The sequence below is a fragment of the Lonchura striata genome, chromosome 21, assembly GCF_050655825.1.
Source record: "Lonchura striata isolate lonStrDom1 chromosome 21, ASM5065582v1, whole genome shotgun sequence".
Classification (NCBI taxonomy): Eukaryota; Metazoa; Chordata; class Aves; order Passeriformes; family Estrildidae; genus Lonchura; species Lonchura striata.
The window spans coordinates 6,774,280-6,788,590 of record NC_140723.1 but is presented as its reverse complement, the minus strand read 5'-3'; the positions used below and the strand labels follow the sequence as shown (position 1 = coordinate 6,788,590).

At 52.4% G+C, this 14,311-nt stretch overlaps 1 protein-coding gene across 2 annotated transcripts in view; it reads left to right on the top strand.

Moving 5' to 3' along the window:
• Window positions 1–13,317, top strand: part of CCDC30 (coiled-coil domain containing 30) — a 38,228-nt gene extending 24,911 nt beyond the window's left edge. For both annotated transcript variants that reach the window (XM_085558993.1, XM_085558994.1), the window contains 11 exons: window positions 747–987; window positions 2,367–2,540; window positions 3,141–3,350; window positions 3,887–4,044; window positions 4,988–5,135; window positions 5,574–5,695; window positions 7,097–7,238; window positions 8,629–8,765; window positions 9,040–9,151; window positions 10,532–10,599; window positions 11,176–13,317. In XM_085558993.1, the coding sequence (XP_085415119.1) occupies window positions 747–987; window positions 2,367–2,540; window positions 3,141–3,350; window positions 3,887–4,044; window positions 4,988–5,135; window positions 5,574–5,695; window positions 7,097–7,238; window positions 8,629–8,765; window positions 9,040–9,151; window positions 10,532–10,599; window positions 11,176–11,398 (1,735 nt within the window). In that variant the 3' untranslated portion in view covers window positions 11,399–13,317. The remainder of the gene's footprint in view (window positions 1–746; window positions 988–2,366; window positions 2,541–3,140; window positions 3,351–3,886; window positions 4,045–4,987; window positions 5,136–5,573; window positions 5,696–7,096; window positions 7,239–8,628; window positions 8,766–9,039; window positions 9,152–10,531; window positions 10,600–11,175) is intronic.
• The last annotated feature ends 994 nt before the right edge of the window (window positions 13,318–14,311 follow it).

Sequence of the window (14,311 nt, the reverse complement as noted above, 5' to 3'; positions counted from 1 at the left end):
ACTGGCACTGGGATGAAGTACAGCCAGGAGAAGGCAGCAGGGAGCTGCTGGGGAATCCTGGAATCACTCAGGCTGGGAAAGCCCTCCAAGATCATCCAGTCCAACTGTTTCCCAGCACTGCCGTGTTCACTCTTAACACATGGCCCCCAGTGCCCCGTCCACAGGTGCTTTGAGCACTTCCAGGGATGGTGATTCCAGCCTGGACATCCTGTGCCAGTGCCTGGACATCCAGGACATAGAATCACAGAATTCCAGACTCTTCTGGGGAGGAAGGGATCTTCAAGCTCATCCCATTCCACCCCCTGCCATGGCTTCCACTATCCCAGGTTGCTCCAAGCCTCATTCAACCTGGCCTTGGACACTTCCAGAGGTGGGGCAGACACAGCTTTGGTCTTGGATGGAGAAAATGGAGATGGAATTTGGGTGAAGATGTCAGGCACCTGAGTCCCTATTCCAGTGTTTCCCCATGACTTGGAGTCCAGAGCAGCTCCTGTGCCTTTGTGAGGATTCCTTAGTCAGCCTGTAACCTGTCAGCTGAGCCTTTGGACACACGTGGTTTTGTGGGAAGTGTCCCAGGGACACTGACCCTTGCCCAGAACTGCTGCACCCACGACTGAATCCCCTTTGGAGCCTCCCGAAGCGCTGGAGTGTTTCACTGGGCTATCATCTCCCAAGTTTTTCCCCTTTCGGGGTGTTTTCCCTGGATTTGTGTAGTTGTCTCTCTCCTTTACTGTTTCTCCTTCAAGCTCTGAATTACTAGAGAGCAACAAGAAGAAGGAGGAGCTGGAAAAGCAGCTCAAAGAGAGCAGTGAAGAGAAACGGATGCTGCTTGAAGAAATTGCCCAGCTCAGATGTGACATCCGGAGTGCCTGGGAGCAGGGCCCCACTGGAGACACCAGGAGGATGACCCCAGGCTTGGAGCAGAGGGAGAACAGGTTTCTCCCATGGCAGAGCTCAGCAGGCAGTTTAGAAGGAGGCCTTAAACAGGTATGGGCAGCTTTGCCATCTGCACCCTGCTTTTTGTCATTAATTGAGTGGCAAAATGTAATTAAAGTGGGCTGGAAGCCAGCCCTGTGGTGTGAGCGATGGGTGGAAATTAGGGATGTGTTAATTTCCTTGTGTTGTGCTTTTGGATGTGGTGGGGATTTGGATAAACTGAACTGATTACACATGGCAGAAATAAGTCGTTTAAATGGAATTTGTTCACCTTTCTCTGCAAGAGAAAGGGAGGTGCAGGTGTCCCTGCCAAACAGGGAGGAAATGATGGAAGAATGTGGGATGGGGAGACTGAGGAGGAGCTCAGCTTCTGTGCAAAGATTTGGGAGAGAAAAGAGGCAGGGTGGTCTGTATGGGCAGGGTGGGAATGAGAAGTGGAGGATCAGAGTCCAGCTGTATCCAAGAAGCAGCAAATCATCTGAGTGGAGCAGAGCAGGACACAAGGAGTGCAGTGGATGTGGGAAGGGATCCTGATAGAAGGAGGTGGGGAAAGCTCCACAAAACCAATGGAGCCAATGGGCCTCCAGGACAACTGACTGCCAGACCCCACAGTGCTGGATCAAGACTTTTTCCAGCTTGGGAAATTTACCCGGGGATTATCTGAGATTTGGTCTCCAGTGAATTCCCTCTGCTTCCAAGAGCAGAAGGTGAAGATGCAAAGTGGGAATGCAGATCAAGAGATGGTTGAAAGTGATGCTGGAAAGAAAGGCTTTGGTACAGCCCAGGCTTTGGTGTGTGTGCTGGGGAGGTGAGTGAGCTAAGGAGATCAGTTACCCCCCAAGAGCCATCTCAGACCATCAGTGACACCTCCCAGTGTCCAGGATTTGTCCAATTGTGTTCCTGTCCCACTGCCAGGACTCACCTTTCTCCTGTTCCTGATCCCCCTGGGAGCTGGGCTGGCTGTGTCACTCCTGCTTGGATGCCTGAGTGAGACTCTGGTACAAGAATCCAGAGTGGCCTAGTGGTTTTGCTTTGATTGCACAGATTTGTTTCAACAAGGGATTTGTTCCCTCATCCAGGTTATCACCTCTTCCCCCTCAGCCTCAGGAGCTGTATTGGCTTCTCTGAGGTGATGGAAAGAATGATGGAATCATTGAGCTTGGAAAAGGCCTCTGAGATCATCAAGTGCAACTGTTAACCCAGCAATGCATGTTCACCACAAACCACGTCCCCAGGTGCCACATCCACAAGGCTCTTCAAGCCCTGCAGGAGCAGAGAAGGGAGCAGGACACAGTGCAGGGACACGGCGATGCCAGGCTTTACACACCTTCCTGCCCACATGCCCTTAAATCTTCCTGGCTTCTGCCTTCCTTAATCCCCTTTATCCTGCCTTGAAGTTGATTTCTGTGCCACTTGTGCTGCTGCTGCAGGGTCTGTCTGAGGAGAGGTTCCAGCAGCAGGAGGAGAAGCTGCAGCAGCTGCGCCAAGACCTGCGGCGGGTGCAGAACTTGTGCAGCTCCGCTGAGAGGGAGCTCAGGTACGAGAGGGAGAAGAACGCCGACCTCCAGAGGCAAAATCTGCTGCTCCAGCAGGAATGCACCAAGGTAGGGACAGAGCCAGGCTCCCCAGCTCTGCCTCAGCTCCATGGGGATTATGGCCACGAGGGCTGAATTCCATCTGCCTCCAGGCTGGGAGAGCTGGGGGTTCCACCTGGAGAGGAGAAGGCTCCAGGGAGAGCTCAGAGCCCCTTGCAAGGCCTGAAGGGGCTCCAGGAGAGCTGGAGAGGGACTTTGGATAAGGACCTGGAGTGCCAGGAGAAGGGGAATTGGCTTCCCACTGCCAGAAGGCAGCGTTCCACAGGCTATTGGGAGGAAATCTTCCCTGTGAGGGTGGTGAGGACCTGGCACAGCTGTGACTGCCTCATCCTCAGAAATATTCCTGGCCAGGTTGGACAGGGCTTGGAACAACGTGGGATAGTGGGAGGTGTCCCTGCCCATAAAGGGGGTTGGAACCAGGTGATCCTTAAGGCCCCTTCCTACCAAAAATGCTCTGGGATTCTGTGACAAATTTCCCTGCACCCAAATAAAACATGCTTTACTTCCTTTGTGATTCCTCTTTCTGGAGCCCCGTTCCCCTTCCCTAGCCAAGCCATTCCAGCTGATTTATGCTGAAGTATAAATCTGATTTCTTCTCTGGGATCTTAGGTCAAAACTGAGCTGAAGCAGGCCCGGGCCAAACTCTTGGACACCACAGAAACATGTTCCTCCCTCTCAGCACAGTGGGACAGGAGCCAGCAGAAGGTCAAGGAGCTGGAGCTGGAGCTCTCCAAGTGCTCCCAGGCTGATAAGCTCCGGAGCAGCCTCCAGGAGAGGCTGGCCCAGGAGAAATCCAGAGCAGGAGAAGCACAAAAGAAGGTGAGTGTAAGCTGGGGTATGTTTGACACTTCTGTGCAGCTCTAGTGCAGAGAGCAAGCAGGTTCCCCACATTCCTTTTTGTGATCCCTTGGCTTAATACTGTAGGAAAAAAGCCTGTAATGAGCAGGAGCAGAATCAAGGTAATAGAAGCCATGTCTGGTAACTCAATATCTCTGAAATACTGACAGTGGGGCTGACAGGCACAGGGAACCCCCATCTTGTTCTTGCTGAGAGGATTTCCTACTGTTCACTGGCTGGAAAATTCCAAAACCTTGTGTTTTCCATGGCACTGCTTCTGCCGTGCTCCTGCAGAAATCACTGGATTCTCTTTTGATTGGGTTGAACAAAGATTGTTGGGAATTCATGACATAGTGTTTGGTCCAAAATCTGGTAGCCAGTCCAAAGCTTTTGCTTTTAATGGACTTAGAGTCAAAGCAAGGAAATCTTTCCTTCCCATGCCTCAGACACTGGGGAATCAGAGGGATCTGATTCAGACACTGGCCTGTACATTCAGAAAGTTTAATCTATGTCCCAAGGTTTCAAAACTCCAGCAAAAGCTGAAGGATTCCCAGCACCAGCTGCTGCTGGCAGAGGCTCGTGTTTCTGATAAGAAGCTTCTGGAGGAGGAGCTGAAGGAAGCTCGGGAAAATGAAGCTCGAGTGCAGCAGCAGCTTCACGAGGAGCAGCTGAAAAGGTCTCTGTGCTGTGCCAACAGCTCCTGTCTGCCCTGGGGGGTTCAAGGACACCCAAACTACTGCCTTCACCTCTTGTCTTCCATTTGGACCTGTCTGATCCATGGAGTTCTCCAGGGATTCCCCCTTCCTGAGATTTAAAAGGTTATTGGAGGCTTCATCTGCCTTGGAAGGGCCGTGGTTTCTCCTGTCAGTGCAGTGATGCCAACAGCCCCCTTCCTGTGCAGCTGGAATGATCCCAGTGTATCATCCCCATTCCCTGTGCAGCTGGGAGTGATCCCAGTGTGTTATCCCCCTTCCCTGTGCAGCTGGAATGATCCCAGTGTGTCATCCCCCTTCCCTGTGCAGCTGGGAGTGATCCCAGTGTGTCATCTCCATTCCCTGTGCAGCTGGGAGTGATCCCAGTGTGTTATCCCCCTTCCCTGTGCAGCTGGGAATGATCCCAGTGTGTCATCTCCATTCCCTGAGCAGCTGGAATGATCCCAGTGTGTCATCCCCATTCCCTGTGCAGCTGGGAGTGATCCCAGTGTGTTATCCCCCTTCCCTGTGCAGCTGGAATGATCCCAGTGTGTCATCCCCCTTCCCTGTGCAGCTGGAATGATCCCAGTGTGTCATCCCCATTCCCTGTGCAGCTGGAATGATCCCAGTGTGTCATCCCCATTCCCTGTGCAGCTGGGAGTGATCCCAGTGTGTCATCCCCATTCCCTGTGCAGCTGGAATGATCCCAGTGTGTCATCCCCCTTCCCTGTGCAGCTGGGGGTGAATCCCAGTGTATCCTCCCCCTTCCTGTGTCACTGGGACACACAGAGCTGGGATGTGCTGATTCCTGTGTCCCCTCCATGTCAGCCAGAGAGGAGCAAGGGGCTGTTTTGGGTGGCAGACAGACACCCTGGGAGCAGCAGGCACATCCCCTCTAGCTCTCACTGTCACCCCATGATATTCCAGGAGGCTCCTGGAGCAGCAGCTGGAGGAGCTGAGGCAGCAGCTCCGGCATTCCCGGGATTCAGAGGCGTCGCTGGCCAAGATGCACGTGGAGCTCCAGGCCAAGACCCTGCATGTCCTGGAGGATGAGAAGAAGCTGGATGCCGGTGAGGTGAGTTCCTCATCATACAAGGGGCAGCAGGGCTGTCAGGAGCTGGAATCTGCTGGAATTGGGAGCATCTGATCTGAGGTGCAGATCTCACTGATTTCAACAGGAGCTGGAGGAAAAAGCAGCATCCGGTTTGGTTTCCTGGGATGCAGCTCTGAGGGTACAGGAAGGCTTGGTGGTTTCTTCCTTCCATTTATCTTGCAGAACTTAGAGTTTTTGCATGGAAATTTTAGCAGAGTCCATTGTTTTGGAGGGTTCATTTACCTCTATCTGCAATAAAATCCCACTGCTTGTTAGGGGGAGGAGGGAGTGCTCTGGGGGGCTGGCTGCATATTGGCTGGAGTGGGAACCACTGGGATTGATGAGAGAGAAGCTGTGGAGACCAGGCAGATGGGAGGCAGAGGGGCCCCACACACACAAGTTAAAACCAGCCTTTTCCAGCATGTGCAGTGCCAGAAGGAGAATCAGAAGCTCTCAGAGCAGCTGGCACTGCTGAAGGAGGAGAACAAAGCCCTGTATGAGGAAGGTGTCCGGCTCTTGAACCAGAAGGATCTCTATGTCAGGTAATGCCCATAACCTGCCTGGGCCTGCTGCTGGATTTGGCTCTGGTGTGGACTTCCCTGTCCAATATTCAGGCTTTTAGCACTAAATCCACTAGGCTGTGTGCACTGAGCTCACCCCCCATGTCTGCTGTCAGGGAATTCCAGACAGGTTTGAGTGGGAAGGGACCTTAAAGCCCATCCTGTTCCACCCCCTGCCAGGGGCAGGGACGTTTTCCACTGTCCCAGGCTGCTCCAAGCCCATCCAACCTGGTCTTGGACACTTCCAGAGATCCAGGGACAGCCACAGCTGCTCTGGGCACCTGTGCCAGGGCCTGCCCACCCTCACAGGAAAGGATTTTCTTCCAGTGTCCCATCTGATCCTGCCCTCTGGCAGTGGGGTCCTTGTCCAAAGTCCCTCTCCAGCTCTCCTGGAAGGGGCTCTGAGCTCTCCCTGGAGCCTTCTCCTCTCCAGGTGGACACTCCCAGCTCTCCCAGCCTTCCTGCTCTCCTTGGTGGCTGAAGGCAGCACAGGAGGATGGTCTGGGTGTTGGTTTGGGTCTGGTGTGACTCTCCCTGGAGCTGCTCCTTTCTCCCCAGAGCCCTTTTGGTTAATTTGAAGCAGAGTAGCTTTTTTTTATAATGAATTATGAGCAAACTTGGGCAAATATCCCTTATATGGTAGCAAGTTCTCTTCTTTTTTTGGTATTATTTTCACTTCTATCTCAACTGGATAAAAATAAAGAAGAACTTTGCCTAAATTGACAAGAGGGGAAGAGCAAAAATCAGAAGTGTCAGGAAGGGAAAATATTTGTCCCCAGTGTCCTACCTCAAAGAAACTCCCACTGAAGTGGCTCTTCTTGCTCCTTATGACCTGTCCATTGCTGTTTAGAATTCTTAATTTTCCAACCAATTTGTGGATGTGGCACTTGGGGACATGATTAGTGTGTGGCCCTGGCTGTGCTGGAGGAATGTGGGACTCAGTGGTCTTAGAGGGTTTTCCTAAATTTTCTTCCCATTCAGAAAGGTCATTCCCTTAATCATCCACAAAACCAACTTATCTTTGCCTTGGAACTTCCAGTTTTGGTGCCCTTATAATCCTGTTTATTTTAAAGAGCTGGGAGGGATGAGCACAAGGATTTGTAAAGCTGGCAGTCACTTTTGGAAGTGCTTTGGGTCCTTTTCCTTTATCAATTTCCATTTGGTTGACATTAAATTTTCCAACAAAAACACCCCCAAACTGATCAGTGAAAGCATCCAGACAGTCCGTGTGCTCATTCTGGGCAGGAAGGAGAAGCTGGGGGACGGCTGAGGCTCCGAGTTTGGGCTTTGAGGAGCCTGAGTAAACCTGGGATATTCTTGCCTGGATGGTTGCTCCGAGCAAAAATGCCTTTCCCAGCCTGGTGGCTGTCCCTGTTTTCCCAGGAAATACAACGAGATGCAGCTCAGGCACAAGGACAGGATTCGCAGGGCCAAGGAAACCTTCATCCACGAGGTGAAACAGAGGGACAGCAGGATCAAACAGCTGGAAAATGAGCTCAGCGAGTCAAAACTCCAAGTGGAAAAGGTGAGAGGACACATCCAGGGCTTCTCCTGCAAGGGGAGGCTGCAGGGGCATTGCTGCTTCCAAAAGTATTCCCTGGTGGCCAAGGGGGCCAGTGGCATGCTGGCCTGTGTCAGGAGTGTGGCCAGAGGAGCAGGGAGCTCATCCTCCCCCTCTAATTGGCACCTGGGGTGCTGTCCCTGTCCTGGCCCCTCATTTTGGGAAGGACATGGAGATGTTTGAGCACATCCAGAGGAGGCAACGAGGCTGGAGAGGGGCTGGGAACACAAACCCTGTGAGGAACCACTGAGGGAGCTGGGGGTGCTCAGCCTGGAGAAAAGGAGACTCAGAGTGACCTCATCACTCTCTACACTCCCTGAAAGGCGGCTGTGGCCAGCTGGGGTTGGGCTCTTTCTCCAGGCAGCACTGACAGAACCAGAGGACACAGCTTTAAGCTGCACCAAGGGAAGTATAGGTTGGATATTAGGAAATGTTTTTTACAGAAAGAGTGATGAAGTTCTGGAATGTTCTCCCCGGGGAGGTGGTGGAGTCACCATCCCTGGATGTGTTTAAAACAAGACTGGATGTGGCACTGGGGGCCAGGGTTTAGTTGAGGTGTTTGGGCTGGGTTGGACTCGATGATTTTAAGGTCTCTTCCAACCTGGTGATTCTGTGATTCTGTGAAAGTGATCATGGATTCAGGGAATGATGTGAGTTGGAAGGGACATTAATGCTCATCTCATACCACCCCTGCCATGAGCAGGGACACCTTCCACTGTCCCAGGCTGCTCCAAGCCCTGTCCAGCCTGGCCTTGGGCACTGCCAGGGATGGGACAGCCACAGCTTCTCTGGGCAGCCTGTGCCAGGGCCTGCTCACCCTCCCAGGGAACAATTCCTTCCCAGTATCCCAACTGCCCCTGGGAAGCCTTTCCCCTTTTCCTGGCACTCCAGGCCCTTGTCCAAAGTCCCTCCTTGCAGGAAGGGACCAGGGGCACCAACCTGCAGTAACAAAAAACCAAAAGGAAATTCCTGGCTTGGGATTGCCCTTGTGGGAAGCCACATCCTCAAACCCCAGTCTGACACTGGCTGGGCTCCGTGTTCCTTTGCCTCAGCAATTCCTGCTGGGAAGTGACCCCAGAGCCTCTTTTTGGGGTATTTTACACCAAACAGGCATTGCAGAGTCAATGAGGTTGGAGAAGACCTTTAAGGTGAGGATCTTCATCAAGTGCAACCATCACTAAACTGTGTCCCCAAGTGCCACATCCACGTTCTTGAGCACTTGCAGGGGTGGTGGCTCCAAGCTTTTGGGAGCTGGCACCTGTGATGGTGGTCCCTTGGGAAAGCCCTGAGGTTTGAGAGGACAGAAGAGTCAAGAGTAACTGGTGGCTGTTCTTTCCTTCTCCACCACCCTCAGGGGAAGATGCTGATTGCCCAGATCACTGCTGAGAATGAGAAATTACTCCAGGAGAGGCGACGGCTCCTCCAAAAAATATCAGACCAGGAGGAGTCCACTTGGAGCCTCCGGTCTGGGATTCCCTCCCTGCAGAGCAGGTAGGCCCCTGCTGCTGTCCATCCCCTTTTTCCTGGTTTTGTGCCTCTTTCTCTTAAGAATTCCAGAGGAAATTCTAGCCTGTTCCCCAGCCATTGGTGCAGAGCTTTCACAGCTCTAATTAGAGATGTAATTACCCTGTTTTCCCATCCAAGACCTCGCCATTGAGCTGGAGGCTGTGGAGAAGCAACAGCTCTGAGGTTGGAAAAGGAAATGCCTGATTGAAAATGGAACGTGGCTGGAAGGAAAATAACTTGTGCTTTGTGCCATGGCCAGAGGGAAGATCCTGGAGGAGGAGAATGCCCGGCTGCAGGACAAGCTCCAGCTCTCCAGCCATGGGGCCTCCTCCCAGCGCCTTGCCAGGAGCAGCCCCACTCCCAGCACAGAGGTGAGAGCCCAGGAGGGCTGGGATCAGCAGGAATCACAGGAGCTGATGCCTGAGGGGCTGAGGAAAAGCTGGATCCATCCCTTGAGATGGAAAGGGCTCCCATATAGAGCAGGTGGAGACAGATATGGTGAGGAGAGGCTTTGTGAGGAGTGTTCCATGCACTCAGCCCCTGCTCATCCCTGAGCTGCCGGTTATGGGATCCTCTTCCACAGGGACAGGAATCTCACTTGGCACATTTAGAGCTGTTCCAAGGCCTCAGTTGCAAAGCTGGCTGTCAGAATCTGAGGTATTGATGATTCCCAGATTGTAAAAGTCTCTGTCTGTCAGCCCCCTGCCAAAGCAGAAGCCATAATTGGTCTGTGCTGGTTTCCAGGTTGTTTATTCTGTTTATCTCTCACATGTTCTGCTGCCCTGCCCAGCTCTGTCCTGCAGGGCAGCGTGTGGGGCTCTGCCCTCAGTGGGATGTGACAAACATTAAATACCAGAAACTCCCTGGGCTGGATTTACAAGAACGTGCCAATATCTGTCACCTACGTTGGACAGTGTGTCCCCAGCCTGAACCAACAGAAAAATGCCAACACCACAGTGAGACATGGAGGGCATGAAGAAGGAGAAAAAGGACAAGGCACACCCAATTTCCTCCATCTTGTCCCCTTTGGACCCCTAATCTAGAATCCTAAAATTTTACTTTTGCATCCATGCCACACTTAATTATTACTGATATCAAACACTCAGAGCTGGTAATTCATGCTGTAAGATGGAAAACTCTTTTCCATGGCCAGAGATCACAGCCAGTGTCTCTGGGGGCTCTGTCCAGGGGGTTCCTGATCCTGCCAGGGTCCCAGGGCAGCCAGAGGGAAGCTCTGCATTCCCACAGTTGGCTCTAGGAAAGGAGAACCAGCCCTAGGAGTGAGATTGAGAATGTTCCTCCTGCCAGGAGGAATGTTCCCTCCTCAGGCCAAGCTGAGTGATAATTCCTCAGCTAGGTGAAAGTTGGCTGTGTTAATGAAGAACTTTGGCAGGAGAAATGGAGAAAATCCAGGAAATCAAAGAGTTTTCAAATCAACCGGGTGGATTTTGGAGTTTATTGGGACTTTTAATTTGGAGAGATTTTTAATTTCCAGCTAGGCTGGAAATGAGCTGTTGAGGGGGAAAGGGCTGTTTGGGGCTCACCTGGCCTTGGTGGACCTTGGTTTGGAATTTTGAGTATAAATTTACACCCAAGGGACAACCAAATCCCCCATTAGCAGCTCTGTGGGGCTGCAGTTGGTGGAGAGGACTCTCAGTGAAGCTGGGGGAGAGCTTGGAAGATCAGGAATTGTTGGAATTCAGCATCTGACCTGTACCTCCTCCTGTCAAAGTCTCTGTTCCTCCTTCCAGGACTCGAAGGTTGTTCCTGGCTCTGAACGCCCACCACAGAGTAAGGTGTTGCCACCTCCTCGTGCCAGGTACCGTGGGGGGCAGGGGCAGCCAGGGAGGAGCCACTTGAGCATTTTGGCTGCTCCACCCTGTGCTTTCACCTCCCAGAGGCCTTTTTTGTTAGTTTTTGGTCAAATTTTAGGGAAAATAGTATTAAAATGGCATTAAAATGGTATTGAAACCTGTCAGCTGATGGGATGGAGAAGTCCAATTTTCAGAGTATTTTGGGGAACGCTCTGGGATTTCGGAATCTTGGTGCTCAGGGGCTTTGGAGGAGTCATTATACAAGAGGTGGTGAGACTTGGGGTCCTGGTATGGCCAGAGCTGTGTCCCACATCACTCTGGGATGTGTTCCTCCATTCCAATCCCTGCCAGACCAGATGAGGGGAAGGCAGAGGGACCCTGCAGCTCTGGGGGTTTGGTCACTGTTGGGGTGAAGGATGGTCCAAGGAGGTTCTGGGCTGGCTGAGGGTGTCCCTTCCTTGCCTGGAGGAGGTGCCTTGGTCCAAGAGAAGAGCGTCAACATCATTCTGTGCTGCTCAGAGATGTTGGCTAAGGCTTACTCAGACTCCACAGAATGACAGAAAATGGAAATTCATTTCCAGCTTCCCACCTCGAGACCTCACAGAGCCCCTCGGCGCCCTGAAGGCCCCGCAGACCACAAAGCCTGAGGGAGAGGCTGAGAGCCAGGATTCCTCCTTCTGCCTGTCCCCCTGGCAGCCTTCAGAGATTGGGTACCTGAACGTGGCCTCCCCCGGGGAGAGCACGGCCCCTGCAGCCTCACCCCTGCAGGAGGAGAGCCGCAGCCTGGGCTCGGACAGCTTCTGACCTGCAGTGCTGCAGCCTGGGCTGCAGCTTTGGCTGCAACAGCTTCTGACCTGGGGCAGTGCTGCAGCCTTCCCTGAGCCTCAGGGCTTGGGCTCCTGGGGCCAGGGACGACAGAGAAAGAGGAGACAGGATGACAGAGAAAGAGAATTGCCAAATGGACTGACCCCCTGATTTCTGGGATATGTTCCAACTAAATGATTCTTCACCTTTTTTTTGGTTTTTTTTGGTTTTTTTTACCTGTCCACCTGTAAATGTGTGTGTGATCCCAGGTCCGCTGGAGGCTGGAATTTGTAGATAAACCCATTACAGGGTGGAGGCTGTCTTCCCTCAACCTGTCCAGTCCAAATCTAGAAATTTTATAAATAAAACTTAGAGATGTTCCCTTTCACCCTGTGCCCACAGTCCATGCCCACACTGTCATTGCCCTTTTTCCACGCTCTCAGCATTCCCTTTGTGCAGAGGTGAGCAGGGTCTCTGAGCTCTGGGGAGAGGGTGGGAATGTGGAGGGAAGGAAGATGGGAGGAAAGAGAAGCTCTGGGGGCAGGATGTGATGGGCAGAGGGGTCAGAAATGAGACTGAGGGAGATGGAAGGGCAGAGGGAAATGGAATAGGGGCAGAAGAGAGGAGGGACATGAGCATCCAGGAAAGGAAAGGAGATACATTTGGAATGGATGGTCTCACGCTTGGGTGGGAGTGAGAGATCAGGCCGTGCAAAACAGGGAGTGGAGGGAGCCTGAGGATGCCAGGAGGGAGGCAGCAGGATCAGAGCTGCAGGTCAGGGGGGAACAGAGCATGGCTGTGCCTCTCCATGGGCCTCTCTGTGCTTACTGGCCTCTCCCTGTGTGTTTTTGGGAGCTCTGGACCCCTCAGTGTGCCCCCCCTGCACCCTGGCTGTCCCTTAGGGAGTATCCCAAGCCCTGGTGTCCATTTTGGGGGGTATCCCCACTCCTTGGTTGGTTTTGTGCCATGCCCAGGCCCCAGTGCTGCCTTTGGGTGCCCCTGGCCCCTGGCAGTGCCTGTCTGGGCTCTCCCCAGCCCTCACGGAGCCTTTTGGGGTGCACAGAAGCTCTCCATGGGGTTTTCTGTGTCACGGAGCCTTTTGGGGTGCACAGAAGCTCTCCATGGGGTTTTCTGTGTCACGGAGCCTTTTGGGGTGCACAGAAACTCTCCATGGGGTTTTCTGTGTCACAGAGCCTTTTGGGGTGCACAGAAGCTCTCCATGGGGTTTTCTGTGTCATGGAGCCCTGGGCTGTGCACTCCACAGTGTGTGTGAGCATTTTTTGGGGAGTCCAGTCCCTCCTCATCCCTCTGGCTGTGCCCTGGGCACCCCAGAGCTCCTTGGGCTGCCACAGAGCCCAGGGAGGTGTCAGGAACGTTCCCGTGGGGGCTGTGGGGTTTCGTCCCTCCTGAGGGGGCAGAACTGGCTCAGCCACGCTCAGGGAGAGGCAGAGACCCTGAAGAAGGGGCACAAACCATCAGAGACCCTGAAGGGACCACAGACTCATTCCTAGGCCTTCCACCAGAGGACTGGGCGTGACCCCAGTGTCACACTGGACCATGTAAAACTACTGACCCCAGGGAAGGTACCTGGGTGTTCCCACTGAGCCTGAATTAATGCACTGAACTTTGGATTTTTGGAGCTTCCACCCTTGATGGAACCAGACTGTGACCACCACTTTGACTGTGGACACTGAGGTTGCAATAACCAAGTCTTGTCACTGGACCCATGGGTGGTGAGACCTTTCCACTCTCTACTCTGATCCTTTCTTTTTTTCTTTCTTTTCCTCATGTATTTTCTAAAGTGTTATTTTTATACTTTTATATTGGTGTATTTCTAAAGGAAATAACCAAAATGGCTACATAGATGACTTGCATTGCAACCAAAGTGTTAAAATAAATGTGACGTATATATAAAAATATATATGTATGTGTGTGTGTACACAGCAATCATTCAGTGTCCTTTCATCCATTCCAAGGGATGTATTAACCCAAGAGCCTGGGTTATCCCAGCTCAGAGATGCCCTGCAACAGCTCTGTTGGAATCTGTGGTGTTGGTGATTCCCAGATTGTAAAAGTCTCTGTCTGTCAGCCCGCTGCCAAAGCAGAAGCCATAATTGGTCTGTGCTGGTTTCCAGGTTGTTTATTCTGTTTATCTCTCACATGTTCTGCTGCCCTGCCCAGCTCTGTCCTGCAGGGCAGCGTGTGGGGCTCTGCCCTCAGTGGGATGTTACAAACATTAAATACCAGAAACTCCCTGGGCTGGATTTACAAGAACGTGCCAATATCTGTCACCTACGTTGGACAGTGTGTCCCCAGCCTGAACCAACAGAAAAATGCCAACACCACAGTGAGACATGGAGGGCATGAAGAAGGAGAAAAAGGGCAAGGCACACCCTATTTTCTCCATCTTGTCTCCTTTCGATCCCTCATCTAGAATCCTAAAATTTTACTTTTGCCTGTGTAGGAATGAGGCCCACAGTCTGAGATAAGGGATTTCCATGGGATATGTGCTGGTGGGAGTATCCAGGTGTGATCACCTGCTGAGAGGGTGATGGGTTATGAGGCAGAAGCCAGATAATCCCTGTCCTTGGAATCTGCCAGGGGGAAGAGGGAGTGCTTCTCAGGTGCCACGTTCTGTTCTGCCCTTGCCAAGACCCAGAGCTTTTTTAATCTCTCTCGTTATGGCTCTTGATATCCCTCATTTCTGGATAAATTGGATGCTCCTCCCTCCTCCCCAAAGCATGGACACCCCTTAGTGAAGATGCCTCCAGATGCATTCCTGGGAACATTTGTCCTGCACAGCTTTTGTGGATCCAGTGCATTTATCACTCTCAGTCTAACAAGAGTCTGTAACCTGCTGCTGCAATAACTGCACTGCTGGTGGATTTCTGTTTGTGAAAGTCCCGCTGGATG